Source organism: Natrix helvetica (genome assembly GCF_964273705.1).
Source record: "Natrix helvetica genome assembly, chromosome: 2".
In the NCBI taxonomy this organism is placed as follows: Eukaryota; Metazoa; Chordata; class Lepidosauria; order Squamata; family Natricidae; genus Natrix; species Natrix helvetica.
The window spans coordinates 81,081,414-81,103,399 of NC_138552.1; the positions used below are offsets into that span (position 1 = coordinate 81,081,414).

The 21,986-nt window shown below is 40.1% G+C and overlaps 1 protein-coding gene across 7 annotated transcripts in view; it reads right to left on the reverse strand.

Annotated features, from left to right (window-relative positions):
• NFIB (nuclear factor I B) overlaps nucleotides 1-21,986 on the reverse strand; it is a 234,868-nt gene that overhangs the window by 41,594 nt on the left and 171,288 nt on the right. For all 7 annotated transcript variants that reach the window (XM_081943227.1, XM_081943221.1, XM_081943220.1 and 4 more), the window contains exon 8: nucleotides 10,519-10,697. In XM_081943227.1, coding sequence (XP_081799353.1) covers nucleotides 10,519-10,697 — 179 coding nt within the window. The remainder of the gene's footprint in view (nucleotides 1-10,518; nucleotides 10,698-21,986) is intronic.

The window sequence follows — 21,986 nt, forward strand, 5'->3', positions numbered from 1 at the left end:
TTGGAGGTGAATGTTAACAACAGTTAAGTCCCGTTTTGTGGGGAGGGGGGGAGATGTGTGTGTGGGGTATACTCTATGTTTGCTAGCTTTATGCATTCTTTGCTTTATTTTATTCTGTTTTTAATTCCCTTACCTGTCAAATGTAGTTTTTTTTAGATGAGATGCATGTAAATACACATGCCAATGCTGCAAATTAGTTTAAAGTCTATAACTACAAAGCACACATTTAATTTTAAAATAATAAAAAATTATTTACATCATGACAATGGATCAAACATCTAAGGTGCCTAGAACATCAATTTCTATCATAGTTGAGAAAGCTAGTGCATTACTTATTTACATAAAATCAGCAGCAGAACCAAGCTGACAACAGTATATGATCTGTATACAGGCTGATATGTATAAAACATAACAATTACAGATATCATACTAATGTATATTTATTTTACTTAGTTTGTCTGTGTAATAAACTAGAAATATGAGATATTGCATAACACCACTGTAAAGTACAATGTACAACAGTGCTAAAATACTGATAAAATTATCAGTATTATTTAATTGTTTAATAGATTAGTTCAATGAATGAACACTGCATTAGTTGAAATTAATTATCAAGGGATGTTTGACACTGTCTCTGACACTGACAATTTTATGGGTATTATAACCCAACTACAGAATTTTCCTGGTTCAATTATCTTTTGATATTTAAATTTTAATTATACAATGCTCCCTTTAATATGTGAATCCATGTATGAGTATAAAAAATATAAGTAATTACTGGCAAAACCAGAGATAATGCAAAGTATGTTTAATACCCACAGATATTGATGAAATTTAAATTCGTAACTGTAGGGTGAAGTATCACTTTAAATAAAATTTATAATACTTTTTAATGTTACCGGATGTTAAAAGAGTCATGAACAAGGTCTTTTCATAATATTTACAGTATTCAAGTATGATGTATGGCATGTGACTGTATAGTATATTTTACCAGCCTTTAAAAGAATAGAATCCAAAAATGTAATGGTATATGGGAATGATCTTGTAAGATATACTGCCTTGGGAATAGTCAGTTAAGAGGAAGTATGTTGCAGCTGCATAGTGGGAAGAGCAAGAGGTTCTAGATATACCATCCCTGAATTATTAAGCTATAAAGATGATAGTGGGAGAATTATACTTTCAGACTTGCAAGATTCTGTTCATGTAGTTTTATAATAAAGAGGAATTAGCTTATCCAGCCATGTTTTTCTGGCTGGTGTACCTGGTAAGGTGGACAAAAAGACATTTAGGTTTCTCTTATACAGCATCTTATATTGTTCCATCCTAAAATATTCTTCCCAGAATTTTCCCTGAATTGTTTCTAATTTTTAAACAACATAAATATATCCATACGTTTTTTAAAATAATGTTTTTACTTTCATGTATTGATGATTAAATAAAGCTGGTCATAAATACTAAGACTGTTTAAATGAAGAACTCAAAAGGGCTGGACAATTGAGCATCTAGTAGCAATAGCAACTGAAATAAATTTCACAACCCCTCTACAAATATCCAGAGATACAACTCAGCAAAGAGTAGTTAGTGATAGTGTGAAGGGGATAGAGGGTGAGGAAAAATGTTGTTGGATGACGCTGTCATGCTGTGTAAGTGAACACAAAATCATGTTAAAAAGACTCCTGCAAAAGGGGTGGAGTCTCTTTCAAGCAGGAATGTTATTAAATCTACTTTTTTACAAATGAGGATAGCAAAACATGAAAATGGGTCCCAATAAATGTTCTCCTAAGAGATTAGCAAAGAATTTTTGCTAAATTGCTTAGTGTGGAAAAACAGCCTCCCAACAGGCCTGTGGCATTTGTCACTACGGCATTACTTAGATTGTTCTGAATAGTACCATCAAAAACCTTTTGTTTTTGGTAATGGCCTAAAAGCTCATTGCACTGTAACTGTGTGAGGCTGCCACTATTTCCCCAAGCTTCTAAAATTGCTCCAAGGTAGGGAGATTAAAGCATTACCTAAAACAATTTGAACTAGTATTTCAAGTGGCAAAGTCCCATGCAGGTTGTCACTGCTGCATTTAGGCCAGATTCTAGATTTAGCAAGGATTCAGTACATAGTGGGACACTTTCCAGCAGATTTATTTTCCTCCCACCCTTGATTCAGGTTAAGTCATGAAACAAATCTGTGTGTTATATATAAAGCAAGTGACTGATGCTTTGTCCTGAAAATAGCCATTGTCATGGTGATTGGCAGACTATAAAACTGCATTTGCAAATTTTGAGGCCTAGTTTTGACCTCCCATTACTGATGGGCCGAGGTATCAAACGCTTGGAATTTTATGTCCAAATTTCTTAAGACATCAATTTGGTTTATGTTAGAGCAGGGGCGTCAAACTCGTATCATCATTGCGTCATGTGACATATCAGTACTTTCCCCCCTTTGCTAAACCAGGCATGGCCATGGCCAGCGTGATGCACCCGGCCCAGGGGTCACAAGTTTGGCAACCCTGTGTTAGAGCTATTAATCTTCAGGCATGGTAATGTAGAATTATTTTCAGAAAGTATAACACAAAGACTGCTTCGGAGGATAGCTTCAGCATGTGTGGAATGGAGCAGAACTACTGCTTAACATGGAGGATTGAAATCTGGGTTTCATCACGGCTTAAGCCTGTGAGCTAATATTATAATATTTTAAAAGAAGAGGTGTCAGAATTCATTCCTGGATTATAGGTGACAAATGCCTGATGTTCTATAGCAGACTTGCACTATGTTTCCCCCCCCCCTTCATATAATTCCACAAACAGCAAAAACAGGCATTGGCCAACAGGCAGCCAGTTTTATTAAACTGTATAATTTTCAAAAAAAATGGAACATTGAACTTGAAATATTGCAAAAATCTAGTTAAGAAGTAAACTTGATTAACATTTTAACGCTACCACATCTTTTTCCAGTCTTGTGTGACTGCTTTACAAGCTGTTTCTGTCAATCTCTGCATGGATGTGCATACCCAGACACTTGGTATCACACCAAGTGATGTCACAAAGCAGCTACTTTAAAAGATATGACTGGTTTAGTGATTCAAACAGATGTACTTATTTAATAAAATTGTACAATATAATAATGCCTCGATCCCACGGTATTCCTACATCTTGTCAAGCATTTCTTGAAGGATTTGCACATCCCTACACCCATTAGCAAATATATTCTGCATGTGTCTAATGCTCATGTTTTCAGAATAGATTCTAATGCATAATAAAAATACACCAACCATACTAAATTGAATGTTTCAAAAATAAATACATTCGAGTTGACTGGAATGGCCTACTTTAAAGCAGATATTTATGGTTACAGCACAGATCATGAAAGAATGGAGCAGCAATGATTGAACAGAATCAGAACCAGAACAGCCCAATTCTAAGTCCAAGGTATGAAAGTTCTAACATTCAGTCATAATCTATCTTACAAGGTTCTTTACTTTCTTGTCTATGTGATACAACCTTTAAGGAAAATGGCATCATATTTTTCATGTCATCTTATCTGATCTTCAGCACCTTCAATATCTATTCAGAGAACTTGTTTCCAATCGTTCTAATTGCCCTTTACTAAAACGTTTTTTAAATCTGAAGTATGTATTTATTTTCTTAAATACAATAAGTATTTATTTTCTGAATTTCTATTAAAAATGTTTTCCAAAGTAGACTCAGAATTCAACATAAGATCTTACCAAAGCAAATTATAATGAAATAGTTATTTCCTATTATTGGGAAATATATTTCTCCTGATGCAACCTAACATTGCTTTTTTGGGGGGGGAGGGGGGAGTCACATACATTAAGTTTGCAGGCAAAAACTACTACGTATCAGTCAAGTAGTCCCCAACCTCTACCTTTGCATTTAAGTTCTGTTTTCTAAATGAAGAACTTTCAACTTCTATTACTCTGAATCAAACTCTTTAATATTGTAGTCATTTTTAATTTAATTTCAGTTCTATTATTAACTATTCCCCTCAATATGGTTTTGTCAGCAAATTTAATAAGAACAGTTTCCACTTTCATCTTTGTGTGTGTGTGTGTGTGTGTGTGTGTGAGAGAGAGAGAGAGAGAGAGAGAGGGAGGGAGGGAGGGAGGGGGGAGCGGTTAGGCCAAACTATGTATCTTAATTTCATGACATCCATTCCACATTCAGTTAGCAATCAGCATATGATAGGATACTTTGTCAAACAATTTGTTCACATCAATATACATTATGCATACAACATTTTCATACTCGGTTAAGGAAATTACTCAGTCAAAATTGTATCTGGAAAGATTTGTTCTTAACAAAAACAATAGTAACATGTTGATAATTACCACAGGTTTTTCAAGGTGCTTACAGATCAATTGCTTTAATGTCTGTTCTAAAATTTTCTCTGTCATTGATGTCTGGTTGACTCATCTATAGTTTTATAGATCCTCCTATTTCTACTTTTTTTGAGGTGGCGCAACATTTGCTTCCTGTTACCTTCATTTCACAAATTCTCCAGGATATCTCAAAGATATTACATATGGGCTTGAATAATGTGTGAATAAATTTCATCTTTATTAGAGAATATGGTTTCATGTTATCTGTCTGTCTTTCTGTCTGTCTACTCTATCTATCTACCTACCTACCTATCATTTCATTTATATATTCAAAAAAGGCATTGCTTGGGACTGTTCTTAATTATAACTTTTTTTAAATGGCAGAGTGACATCTATTGCAAATAGTGGGTATCCAGTGATATGTTTATGCACCAGTGATGAATAAATGCTTAAATTCATGGATCATACCAATGGTGGAAGATACTAAGGAATTCTATGGGCAATTAGAAAGAGATGCTTAGTGTAACACTAAGGACATAGTAAAAGTAATGGGGAATGCAAAAATTGAAAAGTCAGAGAACCTGGAATTATAGAAATAGTAAATGAAATTATGCAAAAGAGAAATTGAACATTGGTGCCAACATCTATTTCAATATGCATAAAGGAAGACCCTATCCATGGACATCATCTATGGCATGTGTGCCACAGGTGGCATGCGGAGGACTCTCTGCCGGCACACGAACCATTGTCCAGCTGAGCTCCATCAAACATGTGCACAGGCCTCCCGCCCAGCTGATTTTCAGGTCTCTGCAAAACACTATACAAGCCATCAAGAATATAACTATATACACCCAACAGGAACAGGAAGTGCCTCAACAGGAGCAGATAGAAGTAATTCCTAGAGGCAGAAAATGCATCACTGAACAATGGAGATGAATGCTAGAGAGGAATAAAGCTGCATGCAAGGCCAACATAACATCTGTAAAAAGCATAGCATGCAGGGGGGGGGCGCCCCCCCATGCCTTTTTTTGATCTCAGGAGGCTTCAGGGAGGCTTGCTACCTAGTTATTTGCTACCTAGCTTTTCCAAAAAGTTTTCCATTCTAACCAATTTCTATTCAAGAAACAAATTCTCTCTAAAGATCAAACGTTATTCTCTCTAGCATACAATTTCAATATATCTACAACAGCTACTTGTCCTAAACATTAACATTTGCCATAAAATACTAAAAAGTGCTTCAGCATTGCAAAATAATATACATAACACAAACAAAGAGCTACAAAGATGAACTGCTGTCATAACTGTCTTGTTACATCAATTACCAGAATAATTTTAGCATTATCAACTACAAAAGTTTAAGTAATAATGCTGGTGGGGCTGGGGGGGGGAGTGGAGGGAGGGACAATGGAACCAAATGACAGGAAGCCTCTACTATAAATCTCACCATATCAATTCTCAAGGATAATTTCTGTACTCTGGACTCTGTAAGGATAATAACTAACTTGCCTTACAGGACATCATTAACACTGAGTCATTAACCTTGGTAAAGCATCAATACAATAATTTATCAATACCAGCCCATACAGATTTCATACATCAAAACTAATCATCCCAAAGCAAAATAATTCTTTGGTTTAGCAGAAGCAGCCTTGGTTTCCTGCATATTTGGTCACATGTAATTAAATGCAATTACATTGCAAAACTATAGCTAAATCCCTGCGGGTTCTATAATGAATACTGCTTAGAGAATATTACGACAATCTTAAAAATCAAACAAAAAGACAAAAAGAAATTAGTTTCAAAACTACTATAGGAGCTTTAACTTTAACTGATCTTAATGTAAATATCTAACATTGCACAATGGTTGAATGGTTGAGGGAGTTTAAATAAAGATGCCATGCTAAGATTTTTTTTTACATTATGAATAATAATATCACAACAGTTACTTGAAAACAACATTGAATGAATATGCTGTGGGGTGAGAAAAGCATAATGGAGTATGACATGGCATTTGTACAGATGGAATTTTGGAAATTATTGTAATCACATGGGTTTAAATGGAATGCATATTGGTTTGGCTCAAACTGCAATTGGTAGAGTCATTCACTATACTTGCTTGATACTTTGAAAAAGGAATTTTTGTACTACAATCTACTGGATAAAAATCTTGGCATTGCTGTATACCAATGTATTTACATTGTTGTCAATCTTGTAGAATGTAATTCTAGCCTAATTCTACAATACAGCTAAGTGTAGTTGTGTATATTTATATAATTCCCCCGAAGTCCTAAAATCTAAAGGAGAGGGCAACTGTTTTCACAATATTAGGACTCATTGGGTCTCTAAGCAACTACAGATTTTTTTTCATATAGAAACTACTGGTTTGAGTACAAACATTAGTTGAATACAAGAAGTCTCTAGGTTATGAACCTCTGGATTACGAACAACCCCACGTACAAATGGACTTCTTGAGGTACTCAAAATGGTGGACAACCAACCACAATGAAATCTAATTCAAGAAAGAAAGGCAGGTTCACTGGAGGAGAAGAAGCTATGGCTGAATAGTGTAGGATCATTTACTCTTCTTCATTGTGTTTCCAAGTCCCGCTCCCTCCTTGGCTCGTGCTTTCCATACCTGCCTGCTTGCATGTACACAACTCCCACTTCTGCCTGGGATCTGCACACAGTCTGCCCTATTTTCAGCAGTTCATAATAAGATGACATTTAATTAAATAACTTGTTCTGGTTTAAATGCAAATTTGGTTTGAGGACAGCGTTAGAAACAGAACTTGTCCTTAACGTAGGAAATTGCTCTAACCAAAAGGAATTGCTGAACAATTTCAGTAACTCCTCCAAACATCTTGATAGGCTCAGCTCGTGGTCAGTAAGAGCTATTTGATTTAATAAATAAGTATGCCTTGTTTTTAATAATTAAATACTTAATTCAGGAGAGTTTAATTTTCTTCCAACAGGCTATTATTACAGTTTCAAAAATATTTTCTATGCAACAACTGAAAAATCAGGTGACGTATACAAGAGTAGCAGGTAAAATTTGCACAATATTCACTGTGCTATAGAAAAAAGAAAATGCTGTATTAGAGCAAAACGAAAAAAATCCGAACAGCAGTAGAAGAGAAAAAAGGCCATCAAAGAACAAAATACCAAAATGCCTAGATTCTTGCATTATCTAATCAACAATGGGAGCAGCATTCTTTGAGCATGCATTTCAAATCGAAGAAAAGATTCCTGCCAAATTTGATCTCTAGAAACTTTCATATGAAGATGCAGGTAGGATCAGACAAAGATGTGTGAATTACAGAAATTGCAAAGAAGAATTTAAACTCCATACTTTAACTTAATAAGTCCAGATTCTACCATTCTATAAATTAAATGAAATACTAACAAAATTATGAACACATAATTATTTAATGGGAGAAATGTCTTCTCAAATCACAGTAATATCCGGGAATTATCCTTTCCTAATTATGTTTTGCAATATTAAAGATGCAATTAGCAAGGAAGCAAAAGGTAAAAAGCTAATACTGATTTTTTTAAAGCTCTTAATCTTACAAATTTGATAACGGTACCAAATTTAAAAAATATTTCTTAATATGAAATGTATGCATTTCTTAAGTAAATGTACAATAGAAGACAGATTTTATTTAGGACTTCTAATTCTATTTTAGTTAGACTTTATAATTAATGGAAGTGTTATACAAACTGAAATGAATTCCTATGACCCATTAACCACTTTAGCAGAAGAAATAATAGTAATAACAGTAAGATTCCGACAGCATTTTGTATCTTAGACTCTAAGATACATTTACTATATTGGGATTTAGTACTACTTATGTATTACATTTGATATTTAATATTAATAATGAACATAAGTCATCTAAGAAAAATTATTTATGTGATAAAAGTTGCAATGCAGTTCTTATTTATTTGAGAATATCCCATCATGGTCTGAGATATTTTGGGCTTAGAATGTGGTTTATTTTTATTTTGAAAAAAATAAATGTAAAAATTTATACTTGATGATAACTTTTTGAAGAAGCAAATATTTGTCATATATAGCTGCCAGAAAATCTAAATCAGAATTAATAGGGTACTATGTTCTTTTATCATATGTGTGTTCCAGAAGGTGGTGCTGGGAGACTATTCTTCAACCATGATTATTTTTGCTTTAGGGGACAAATGTATCTTTAAAATTCTTCTATTTTCATTAAAAAAAATAAATATTTTTTCAAAGCTATCCATCATTACTGATATAGTATCAGTTTTTAGTTCTCATCAGATCAACCTTCAAATTGTACATAGTGACTAAATTCCAGCTCTATATAAGTAAGCAATACACCTATTTTTAGAATCAAGGATATAGGAAAGGGTGGATCATCTATCTTAGAAAAAAAATATTTTTATTGAAAGTAGAAGATAACAACTATGAAGTTGTTTTGGATATAACATTGGTCTAGAATCACATGAAAACGTATCAACAACTCTGATTACCACATTCAGAACCAGATAGGAATTTGCTATAGTATTTCAGGCAGACTTTGACTTACAGTCGGCAACTTAGTGATTATTCCAAGCTTCAACAGTCCCCCCCCCCCCAATCCTATGACCAGGCACACAGCAACTGGGCCACATTTATGGCCGTTTGTAGCATCCCACACTCACAGCATTTACTACAAAAATGGCACTTACTTCTTAAGGTCATTTGCTTAACAATAATCACAAAAAAGGTCATAAAATTGAGATAGCCACATGAGCTGCTTTACCACCATCATGAATTAAAATTGTGGTGGACATACTCCATTATGGTCAAGTCCATCACAGTTGTTACAGGACATGATTTGCCAACTTCTAAACAGGACTATTAAATCATGTTGAATGTGGAGCTACGTAAAATACATTAAATCAAAATATTGCTAACTAGGATTGTACATAAAGCACATATTATTAATTTTGTAAGAATTCTATGAGTATTACATTGTTTCCAAACCAAATTTAAAAGTGCTGGTCTTAAATTTGTAAAGCCCTAAATAATGTGGATTCAAAATGTTTGATAGAATGCTTCTATGGAAGGAGTTGTGATAGATATCAAGTCTTGCTTTCTCAATTTTCTGAATTTCTGCTAGCTCCAATTTTCTGGATCTCCTTTCTGAAGGATAGATGTTGCCTGACTGATTTTTAAATGTTGTTTATATTATTGCTTGTAAATTTTGGTTATCCTTCTGTTATTCTTTTATAGACATAGTTTTTTGCTGTGTTTGTACTTTAATTCTAAAAATGCAAAGTTGAGAAGCAGCTTAGAAACTAAACTGTCAGTATCAATCAAAATCTTGAAATGAAAGCAACACAAAAATGATTTTTTTCAGAAAATTCTACATAAGACAAAAATAATTGGAATCAAACTCTGCAATAAAGTGTACATTATACTTCAGATATTATACAGTTCATATATGCAACATGTGAACATTATTATAAGAAGGCAGTTGTAACCAAGCCTTTTGTAAATCACTCCTCTGGTTTAAAAAATGCACCATTGCTGTGCTAAAAACATGTCTGAACTGACACATAACCATGTGCAATTGTTCTTATCAAACTAACCACTTCATCTTCATTTTTTATACAGTTCACTGCTACCTTTCTCCACCACTTCAAACACTTGCCAAATATACTCAGAATACTGAAAAGCAGTATGCAATTCAAAAGACTTTATGTAAATAGCAAACTATAAATAGGCTTGCATTTTTGTGTGTGTTTACATTAGCACATTCTTGACTTCTCCCTGAATCAAGCACTTCAGACTTATTTTATGCACAGTAACTGCCATAAATGGCTATAAGTTAAATACAAAGGAAGATCTAGCAGACTTTAGACAAAAAAGTAGGAAAGGGTACATGTTCAACCAGCTCCTTCATACAATACACAAAGCAAAGATTCAGTTCCCAGATCCGAAAAAGAAATCCTAGCTTGGTCTGATCCTATGTAGTCTTTAGAAATTCCCCAAAAGAGCTATGCGTGCACATCTATATATCATTCCAAAATCAGCTAATGATCCAAAAAGCACTAAGGGTTTGGGCAAAACAAATGCAAGCATCCAATCTGAAACATGTTATAGGAAAATTGATCCCATGACTATTTATCCCAAGACCATATTATTGGCTGTTACAGTACCTGGCTGGTTTGTGGACTGGACGGGTCGTAAGAATAATTCTTCAAAGTATCCTGAGGATTCAGGTGAGGAGGATATCGGATAGTTGGGTGAGAGAAATAGCTAGATGGGGCAGGAGGAAGAATAGCTTGTGGTGGAAATGGCAATGGTGAAGGTGGAGGTGGAGTTCTAGTTGAGATGACTGAAGAGAGAAAAAAACACAAGTTATTTAGTATCTTTTTTATAATAAAATTCAGCACATAAGACAGTAGAGAAAAATCTAAACCAAACAATACAACATTACTTATTTTCTTTCTATCCATCCCATTTTCAACCTACGTTTTGAACCACTAGTCCTTCATACTTGAAGCATCTCAGTAGACAGTTATTTCTTTAGTGATGCAATTTCGCTTCATTGTGCAATTTACTCTATTTTGCACACTTATGCATAGAGAAAGCATTGCATTTCATAAAAAATATTTCAGTTATCAAATACGATCTATAATTAAGGTAAATCAATAAAATTAAAACCATAAAACATGTTTTTATTGAAAGTTGAGACATAGTCCGAAGCAGGAATAAATGATCCAATAATACTTTCTGCTATACCCTAGCTAAATGCATGTGAAACGGTGGGAGGGTGGGGAATAATTACTAAGCAATAACACCATGAATAATTAGCAATCCATTGTGAAAATGCTAATGAATGTTCAACTTAAGGGCCTGGGAAAATCTTTCACCCAAGATCTCTCTGAACAAAAAGGCTATCATATCCCATACAGATTTTTTCCCTTGCATCGCTACCATGCAATTGTGTGCTAAATCTAAAAACACAGTAAAGTCCTCAGCAATAAAGGGAATGTAAACATTATCTTGTTACTGCAGAGTTAGTACCTCAGACATGGGAGGTACATTATCATTCAATCATTAATATCATTTCATTTATATATTATATTGTGTGATAAAAAACATAAAAAAGAAATGGGGGGAATGAACAAATGTTAAGTTATTATTATTGTCATATGAGGACAATAAATATATAGCTATAACTTAAATTAATTAATATACTGTCCATCCCACTCTGCAAAGCAATGCATTAGATAGGATGTAGATTTACAACCATATTTCATACAAATTATTATTTAGTTTACTAATATATTTCTCTGATACGATGAATGGTATCTTCACTGCTTCTAGCTTTAATATTGTACAAGTAATTTTATCTCTATCATTACTTAGGCCAGGGTTGACTCTGACCGGGGCCTAAAAGCAATATATTCTGAATAAAAATTCTCCCTTATAAAATACTTGTTTCAAATGAACTTGTGGCTAATGCAGAATGTATTGTAGAATGCATTTTTTATGTTCCACTTTCATCTACTTTTTTCTCCTTGGCTAAATTGTTTTTATAACTCATTCAAAGGTAAAAGTAACCTTAGTTTCTCCCTTTTATACTCACAACAATAAAGTTGGGGCAAGAGAGTGAGTGACTGACCCCAAATTCCCAGTAAGTGGGTCAAGTGGGGAGTAGGAGTAGGTCTGTCCAGCTCTTATTGAATGCTTAAACCTCTGTGCTGGAGGAGATCCTTTTCACAATGGAAATTATGGTCTTGGCCAAAAAACTTTGGCTCAATCAAAAAGACGCTGAAGATCTGAAGTTCAGATGCCCTCAAGCATTTCATTGCTAAACAACAATTCAGCTGCAGTGGCTTCCATAAAATCTAAAAATGAAAGGACAAATTCTTCTTAAATTATATTTGGGACCTGCCATTGATTTGAATAAGCAAATGGTAACAAAACCTTAGCATAGGGCTAGGGTAATTCAGATTGACTGGCCAATGAAAATCGACTCCTCTCATAAAAATGACTGTGGGGAAAATTCAGTATCAGAAGAGCCCTTAATATAAGGGCTGTAATGATGTCATTTCAGTTCACAGAAAGGCCTTCCTATTATTTAACTACCTCTTAAATGATACGTTTACACAGCTAAAAATTTGAAGGTTTTAAAAAGACTTTCATTAAAGTACACTATAAGCTGTCAATTATGGTCTTATTCCTTTTCCATACATACAGAAGGAAAAAAAAACCCAAACTGTTTTCTTGAAGTATCAACATACATCAATGACACTACATTCTTTTGTTAAAAATAAGTTATGTCCCCAGACATTTTAAAAAAGGACTAAAATCAATTGTGGCAAAATAAAAATCTCAAGTAAAATGCTTTTTACATTTTTACAAATACAATGTCTAGCTAAAGTTCAAGAATTTCCAGTAAAGGACTAACAAATAATAGATAATCTTCATCATAGTAAACTGTTTGAGACCATCAGACTTGATACATCTTTCAGAGTAAGCAAAAAAGAATGAAGCTTTAGCATTATAAAATTCCACATTTATTTCATGCGGTTACAGAAGCAATGCTATCAATACCATATGCTTATCCCTCTGCATGAACTAATAGCTCCCAAATAAACTAAATAAGGGAGGCAATGTGGAAAAGGAGGAAGGAAATTGAATAGATTCATCTTATAAAGTGAGCTCTAGAAGATGTTCTTTGCACTACAGCCACATAGCCACTCCACTGAAACAAAATATCTGGAAAGTCTTGAAAAGATGGCTTTGCCACCTAGGCTGAGAATTCGGTAACATGGGTATAAAGGCTACTGATTGGTTGCATTGCTAGTGAAATTGAATGTGCTTTCCTGTAAATTATGTTTTAAAATGATTCTTAATGATTTGTTTTTAATGCTTTTGATGTTACTTTTTTGGGGATTTTGGTATTGTTTAACTCTGTATGCTATTCAGAGTCCCATATATTAGATGAGCAGCTAAATAAATAAATAAAGATATAAGTGAAATAATTACTAACATTATCTTGCTGATGCTGACACTGAACGTCAGATTAAAATTGTTGGATAAAGAGTTTAGTTGTAGGCTGCCTTCATGTTTTATAATCACTATGATAAAAATATATAATTTATAAATTTGATAGTAAATAATAAAGCAATCTATCAGATAATTTTTAGATAGTCACCAGGTGCAAAATCTTGCCTGAGCTATCCCAATAAAAATTGTACACTGGGTTGTTTTGTTCCAAGTTCAAAATAGGATTTTGCTACTCAGTTTCTGATAATGAAGGCAGCTCTTTTTCTAGCCCCAAAAATTATGTTACAACTCTAAAAGGACAAATATAATGTTTCACGATGACTAAATAAATTTTAAAAATGAGAATTTCTTAGCCATTGCTCAATCTTTTATCCTACATAGTTGGCTTAATAGAACAAATTGTACCACTTTTTTGCACACACACACACAATCTGCTTAAATAACTATGTAATTTTTGAGGGGTCCAGACCAATGACTGTCAACCCACTGCCAAACAGCTCTCCAGTTTGGCAGTGGGTTAATCTGCCTTCTATAGTTGAAGCTAATCTGCCTTTCTATAGCTTGAATCCAATATTCTACATCCTTCACAAAATGAGGAAGATCTTGAACTTCTGTGATGTGACATCTTTCAGGTATTTAAAGCATGCTACCATGGCCTCTTCATCTGTCTTTTTCTAACGCTAAAGATAACAATCCCTCCCCCCCCCCCGCCGCCCGGTCTCAACTTCACTGAATCATTTCAACTTCAGTGAATCTCTGTTATGCCCCAATCTGATCACAATTCACAAGGTGGAACCTCGAAAGTACCATTAGTTCACAATGTAGTGATTAAATAACTGGCTGGAATGACTTCCTGTGCATTTATCACACCTGTGTAAAAGACTGAGTAGACTGTATCGGAATGACTATGGAAAGCCCCAAACGCGACTATAACTTTTGTCCATTATATCAGTTTCATAGGAATTTAAGAGCTGCAGGGTAGATTTAGCTTTTAATGAGCCAAAGCTTACTGTCTTACCAGAGACACCTGTCCTTCTTTGCACAAAACAAGCAGGCTCTTCATTGGCCTATTCAAAAGCTAATCATTTATGTTGCCCTTCCCCAGCTATTAATTCCTTTAGCAATCTGTATTTTAATGGCTTGTTTTTATTCATTTATGTATTTATTCATTGCGAGAAATGTTGATTACTGCTAACTGTATAAAAAATTCCTGCAGTTTTCTTAGCAAGTGGTTTGCCATTGCTAACTTCCTAGAATTGAGAAAAAGTGACTGGCCCGCTGTCACCCAGTTCACTCTGGGTCTAAGACAGGATTAGACCTCACGGTCTCCTGGTTTCTAGCCTGATTCCTTAACAACATCACACTTGTTCAACATGTTTTTATTGTACTATTTTTCTGATTATTCACAAAGTTTTTAATTACAAATATATTAAAAAAATTAATAAATAACAATGTTTGAAACTCTTATTCAAACCCTACATGTATTCCCAAGATATCATAGAAATTTCATTTAAGTGTCTGTTAAAAAGAAGAGAACAATCATGTACTAATCTCAGTGCACATGTAATAGTGATATATCTATCTACATATCAATTCAAAACTAAAATGATTGTCCTGTTTGAGATTATGCATCTCACGATCTAAATAAAACATTTCTGGATGTGACAGAATTGATGTTTCTCCAAAAGTGAGATATTGTTTACATTTGCTAAAGAAATACAGTTCAGCTGAAGCAATTTTCCAAGCCTCCAGCTCATAGGATAATCTGGTATAATTTTGAGTTAAGTGTTGAATTAACGTTACATTTACCCAGTGCTTCTCAATTATTTTCTGTCATGCCCCCCCTAGGAAGAAGAAAACATTTCGCCCCCTCCCCCCGCGCGACTGTAAATAGTATCATTTGTCTATAAAATTGCTATAAGTACACCTCTGCATAACATAGCACACCGGTCTTTCCTCGTCTCCCACCGTAGTCACATGCTTTCTTTCCTCTTTCCCTCTTACTTGTCTATCCTTCCTTCCACCCTCCCTTCCTCCTTCCCTTCCTTCCTGCCTCCCTTCCAGTTCCCTCCTTCCTCTTTCCCCCTGCCTGCCTGCCTTCTTTCCCTCCTGCTTATCTATGCTTTCTTCCTTCCTTGCACATCCCTCCCTTCTGCCTGCCTGCCTTCTTTCCTCTTTCCCTATCCTCCTATCCTTCCTTTCTCCCTCCCTCCTTCCCTGCCTCCCTTCCAGTTCCATTCTTCCCTCCTTCCTTCTGCCTACTTCCTGCCTGCTTGCCTTCTTTCCTCTTTCCCTCCGGTGTGTCTGCTTTTCTTTCCTTCCTTCCACCTCCCTTCTGCCCTCCTGCTTTCTTTCCTCTTTCCCTCTTGCTTGTCTATCCTTACTCCCTCCTCCCCTTCTTCCCTCCCTCCCTGCCAGCAGCTCCTCCAGCATCCCAGCTGGAAGCAGTAGCACAACAGTCGCCGTTACCAGGGGCGAAGGGGTGTCGGTGGCAAGATCGGGCGACCGCCGCCCCTTTGTCCCTTCCCCAACAGCGGCTGTTGCGCTTCCGCTTCCAGACGGAATGCTGGCGGTGGAGCTGCTGGCGGGGAGGCGAGCTACGCGGTGGGGAAGACGGGCGGTCCCATGCTTCCCTCCCTCCCACCCCCGCCCGAGCAGGCTTCTTGCACAGCTCCAGCCCGCGGCTCCAATGAAAATCCACAGTCCGAAGTGCTGCCACTTCCAGGCGGGATATATTATGCCTCGCCCACGCCTTCGCCGCCGTTGCACCCAGATGGAAAGGGAGCCTTCGCGCCCCTCTTTACGGAGCCTCGCGCCCCCCCAGGGGGGCGCGCCCCACTATTTGAGAACCGCTGCATTTACCCAACTTTCCTGCATTTTTTGCATTTTGAAAGATAAAGAACGTTGGTCCTTACCTGAACGTTTCTTTTCTGCAGTGAAGGCGGGAGGGGCTACAGCTGGGTTTAGTCACAGCCTGATTGGTCCAGAGACTGAGGGAATTTTCTTAAAGACACCATCCTTCCTTACTGGCTCCCACTTTCCTTGAGGTTGCTGTAATCTTATATAAGGCAAAACAACCGGAGACACATATACATATACCCCACGACTGCCCCTCGCTGGCCTAACTGAACTTACTAAGGCGGGAGTAGCCCCTCCTACCTTCACTGCAGAAAAGAAATGTTCAGGTAAGGACCAAAGTTCTTTTTCATGCAGCTCGGTGGGAGGGGCTACAGCTGTGACATACCCAAGCTAAGTCCCAGTGTGAGATGAAGACCCCGAGAGAAGGGAGGTCACCACCTGCTGAAGAATTCGACGCCCGAAAGATGCGTCTGCCAAGGCGAAACGGTCCAAACGATAGTGGTGGATAAAGGGCATTGGGGAGGCCCAGGTGGCCGCCCTGCAAATGTCCTCCAGGGGAGCCCTAGTGGCCCACGCAGCCGTGGCAGCGGCACTTCGGGTGGAATGGGCTGTGATCCCTTGGGGAGGAACCTTCCCTGAGGCTAAATATGCCTCACTAATGATCTGTCTAAACCATCTGCCAATGGTGGTAGATGAAACTCTAGTACCCATTGTGCTGGGCTGAAAGGACAGAAAGAGTGCCTCTGACCGGTGGAAGGAGGATGTGCGTTTAAGGTAGATGTGCATAGCACATCGTACATCCAGCCAGTGCCACAGGTGTTCCCTCTCATGTGAAGGAGAGGGGCAGAAGTTAGGGAGTATGAAACAGGAAGTTGACCTTCGGGATGAAGGTTGGATCTAATCTAAGGACAGCCCTGTCTTGGTGGAATTGGCAAAGATCATCCTTGTATGACAATGCTCCCAACTCCGATATGCGTCAAGCCGAGGTAACGGTGACGAGAAAGGCTACCGTCAAGGTGAGGAATCTGAGGTGAATTGTCCTAAGTGGTTCGAAGGGAGCTCCCATGAGGGCCCTGAGCATGGTAGAGAGGTCCCACGTCAGAAAATGATGGATAGGAGGGGGACACAAGTTTGCCGCCCCTCTGAGGAACCGTTTTACTAAGGGAACCTGGGACAAAGAAAAACGACCATCCCCTGCCAGGACGGAGGAGAGGGCAGCCACCTGCCTATGTAAGGTGTTATGGGAGAGGCCGAGATCTAGGCCGTATTGAAGGAACTCAAGGACCTGGGCCTCTGAGGCATGAGCCGGAGAGAGATTGACTCTCTCGCACCTGGAGGCGAACGTCGAGCACGTGGAATTATATTTCGATGGTGGAGATAACCTTGGCCGAAAGATGTGCCTCCCTCAGGAGGTGCCGCTCAAGTGCCAGGCGGTCAGTTGGAGCCACTAGGGCTGCAGATGAAAGAGCATCCCCTGGCACAAGGTGAATGGACAGCTAAAGGAGGTCTGCAAACCAAGGCAGTCTCGGCCAATATGGGGCTAATAGGATGATGTGTGCCCTCTCTATCATTACTTTCTCAGGGTCCCCTGGATCAGAGGAAGAGGGGGAAAGGCATAAAGGAGCCCCGGAGGCCACGGACTTCTGAGCGCGTCCGTCCCTTCCACATTGCGCGCTGGGAAGCGGGAGAAGAACCAGGGCAGTTGGGCATTGATCGGGCTTGCGAACAAGTCCACCAACGGGTTGCTGAAGCAGTGGCAAATCTTGTGGAAGAGCTCTGGAAGCAGCTGCCACTCGCCATGATTGACTGTCGCCCAACTCAGTCAGTCGGCCTGATGACTGGCAACGCCCGAGATGTGATCTGATGTTATTGAGGCCAGGTTCTTCTCCGCTCAGAGTCCAAGTTTCTGAGCTTCCAGCCAGAGACATTTGGAGAGAGTCCCCCCTTGGCAGTTTATCTGCGCCTTCGTGGCTACATTGTCCGTCAAGAGGAGGACATGTTGGTTGGCAATCGAGTCTCGAAATTGCAAGAGTGCAAGGCGTGCTGCTTTCAGCTCCAGCCAGTTGATATTGTGGTGAACGTCCGATTTCGACCAATGACCCTGCGCCAGTCTGGATTCCATCAAGGTCCCCCAGCCATAAAGGCTTCGTCCGTGGTGACAATAATGCGATCTGGTTCCCAAAAGTCGGAACTGTGAAGTAGGGGCGGAGATATCCACCACCTCAGAGACCAGCGGAGATCCGGAGGCAGTCTGACTAGACGCAAGGAGTTGCTCATGCGATGATGTTGGTAGGGGATGAACAGCCATTGAGTGTCCAAGAGTGGAGACGCACTCAGAGAACTATTCCTATGCATGACACCATCTCGCCCAGGAGGCGGGCCAAGGTCAGGATGGAAATTGACCGACTTGCATGGACATGGCGTACCAAGGATTGGAGACTTTTGAGATGATCCGGAGAAAGCCGAATAAGTCCTGCTACAGAGTCTATCACTGTTCCTAGGTGTTGGATTCTTGTCGAGGGAGAGATGACTTTTGGGGAAGTTGACGGAAAGCCCCAGGGAATGAAGAGTTCATGGACAGCCAGCGTGCGGGATTGGGCCAGGAGGAGTACATCATCCAGGTAACAATGGAGTCTCACCGGCTGGGAACCCAAGTGAGCCCCAGAGCTGCTAAGACCTTTGTGAACGTGCGGGGGACAGAGGCTAAACCAAATGGGAACGCCCTGTATTGGAAGTGACATTTCTTGTGGGAGAATTGGAGGAATCTGCGATGGGCTGGCAGTATGGGGATGTGTAGATACGCTTCTGTTAAATCTACTGAGGCCATGAAGTCGCCCTGCCGAATCCCTAGAAGGATAGACCTGAGGGAGGCCATCTTGAAGTGCCTGTAGACCAGGTAAGAGTTCAGGTTCTTCAGATCCAGTATTACCCTCCAACCCCCCGAGCTCTTCGGAACCATGAATAGGTTGGAGTACAGGCCTAACCCGTACTCCTCCTTTGGAACAGGTTCCACCGCCTTGATATCTATCAGATGTTGGCTGGCTAGGCTCATGAGACGGTGGAGTTCCCGAGATGGAGAGAAGATTCTGAAGAGTGTCAGGGGAAGGAAGAGAAATTCCAACCGGAGGCCGTACCTGATAGTGGACCTGACCCAAGCGTCTGATGTTATATGATCCCACTGATCCGCGAAGGATGCCAGGCGGCCGCCTATGGGTTGACTCGGGTTGGAGTCATTTCCCTCTGCGGAAAGGACGCTGCCCTCCTTGAAAGGAGCACTTGGACTGTCCCTGAAATCTACTCCTATCCTGGTAGAATGATCGATGACTCTGCCTGTCATACCTGTAGGGGATGTAGTGCTGCTGCCAGAAGTCGGGTTCGGGAAGGTCTCCTGTAAGAAGAGGAACGAGAGTCCTGCTTCTTGGAATTAAAAGGAAGAACCTTTTTCTTATCCTTATTCTCCACAAGGATCGGCTCAAGAGATTCCCCGAAAAGATTGGGACCGGTGAAAGGAGCTGCAGCCAACCCCCATTTAGACTTGTTGTCCATTTGCCAGTTGCGAAGCCACAAGAGACGTCTAGACGTGACTGACGTGGACAGCGCCCTGGAGGCAAACTTGATGGAATCTAGAGTGGCATCTGCAGAAAATTGTGTGGCCGCGATAATTTTAGCCAGGTCTTGATGGACACGTTCATCTTGGATTGGAATGCGATCCTGTAGCTGGCGAAGCCACATGACGGTTGTTAGGTTAAAATAGGAAGCTGCGGCCACTGATTTGATCGCCCAGGCGGAAGCAGTAAATTTTTTACGCAAGGAGCTCTGCTCGTTTATCCTCGGGCTTCAATTTATCCGCCACATCACCGGAAATGACAGTGGAGGCGATGGCCAGGAGTTTAATGGGGGGGGGGGATCTACGGTTGGCAATTGAAGGACCTTGGAAAAACCCTACTCCATATTGTAAAAGCGGTGGTCATTACTCCCAGGGTTGGGCAAGGAGGACGGTCAGGTCCACTGGTTCTGAACCACCTCCAGGAAGAGAGGAGGGGCTGGAACCTCCTCCTTAGCTGTATTGGAATTGATGAACATAGCTAGATTTGGGTCCCTGTGTTGAGACACTGGCGGGGCCCCAGTGCCAATCTGAGTAGTCTTCTTAACCTTATGTAAGAGGGGCTTGAAGGCTGGTGGTGTAAAGAGGCCTAGAAAGGCCTGGGAGTCTGGAGGAATAATATCCTCGTCGTCTCAGAAGCCTAATTCTGGATGAGTACCCTCCCCCAGTGCTGAGGCTTGCTGACCACCGATTGAGAATGGGCCCTAGACTGACCCTGGCCCCAGGACGAAGAAGGAGACCTATGATGTCTATTGTCAAAATGAGATCTAGACGCCCTTTGGGAGGAATGGTCCCTTTGGACTAATCCTGAGGCAATGCCTCTAGAGATTGCAGAGGAGATGAGCCTCCTGATGTTCTCAGGCAGGAGGTCCAAATCCTCCAGATCATCCTCTGAGGGTCGCATGGGAGCTGGACCCTGGGGGGCCAGATGAGAGGATGGTAGATAATCCCCAGATCCCCTTTCCAAAGGTTCGCCATCCCATCCCTAAATGATCTAGGGGAGATAGGAGGGGAAGGTAGATCACCTGCCTGCAAAGTCTAGCCGGGGACACGGAGGGAGAGGAAGGACTGAAGCCCTATGAGGGGAGGGAGAGGGCTGAGGAATGGGCCTCACAGGAGACCAGAATCTGTCTGGAGTTGCGGGCCTAACAGGGTGAGATTGTTTCTCAGCTCTGGCAACTTGCTTCTCCAAGGCCTTTTGTCTTCGAAGTTCATCCCTCACTGTAGCTCTAGAGGGGCGCTGATCCGCAGACGGCCTAGAAGCCACTTGCCCTGGTTCACAGCCTGCCCTGGCCTTCCTCTCTCCCATCGTCAATGCTCCCTTCAGGGGCTTGCGCTGACCCAGTACTTGTAGAGGCCATGCCTCACTCAGGTGTCTGGTTCTCGTGGGGAATCAAGTCGGAGCCTTCCGACTTCGATATCTGGCCGCAATGTGGGCTGAATAGAGTCCTGCCAGCTGCGATGTGTGGCCGTGATGCAAACCTCAGTTGCATATATCTGCCACCGCCATGAGGTCACTCCAAAATGGCCGCTGTGCCTCATGGCGAACCAAAATGGAGGCCATCTGGTGAAATGGCTCTGAGGCAATAGCCTCCCGGCAAGCCAAGGCCATTCGCTCTTCTCCCCTCTTTGATTGCCTTCGCTGCAGAGGTTTCCGAGCCTCAGGAAATGCTGCAAGTCTTTGAAGCCATGGTTCCTTTAAAAACCCGGCAAGGCTAGGGCGACGCGACGAAACTTTCTCAGCCGCGGCAAGGCTGTTAAGACTGCAGCGGGCTTTAAGTCGCGGTGAGGCAATTCCAGCGGTGCGGTTCGCAACTGCAGGTGTGGCCCCTGTAATCCTACCTGATGCCAATAGTTTGCCCTGGAGCCTCTAGGAATTTCAGCTGCAATGGGAGCCTGTCACCCCTGCACACCCAGGAGTTGGGCAAAGCCCCCTCAGGCCCAGAGGCAAGGACCGGGAAGCCTGCCTCCTTATGAGATTGACTAGCAGACTCGATGGCTGGAAGTCTGATAATTTAAGAATTTAGAATACCCAATTAATCGAATTAATATAATAACTATCAGTACCTCAAGGAGCCAAAACTAGTACTTGGACCAGAGACTGAGAGGAAACTGGGAGCCAGTAGGGAAGATGGTGTCTTT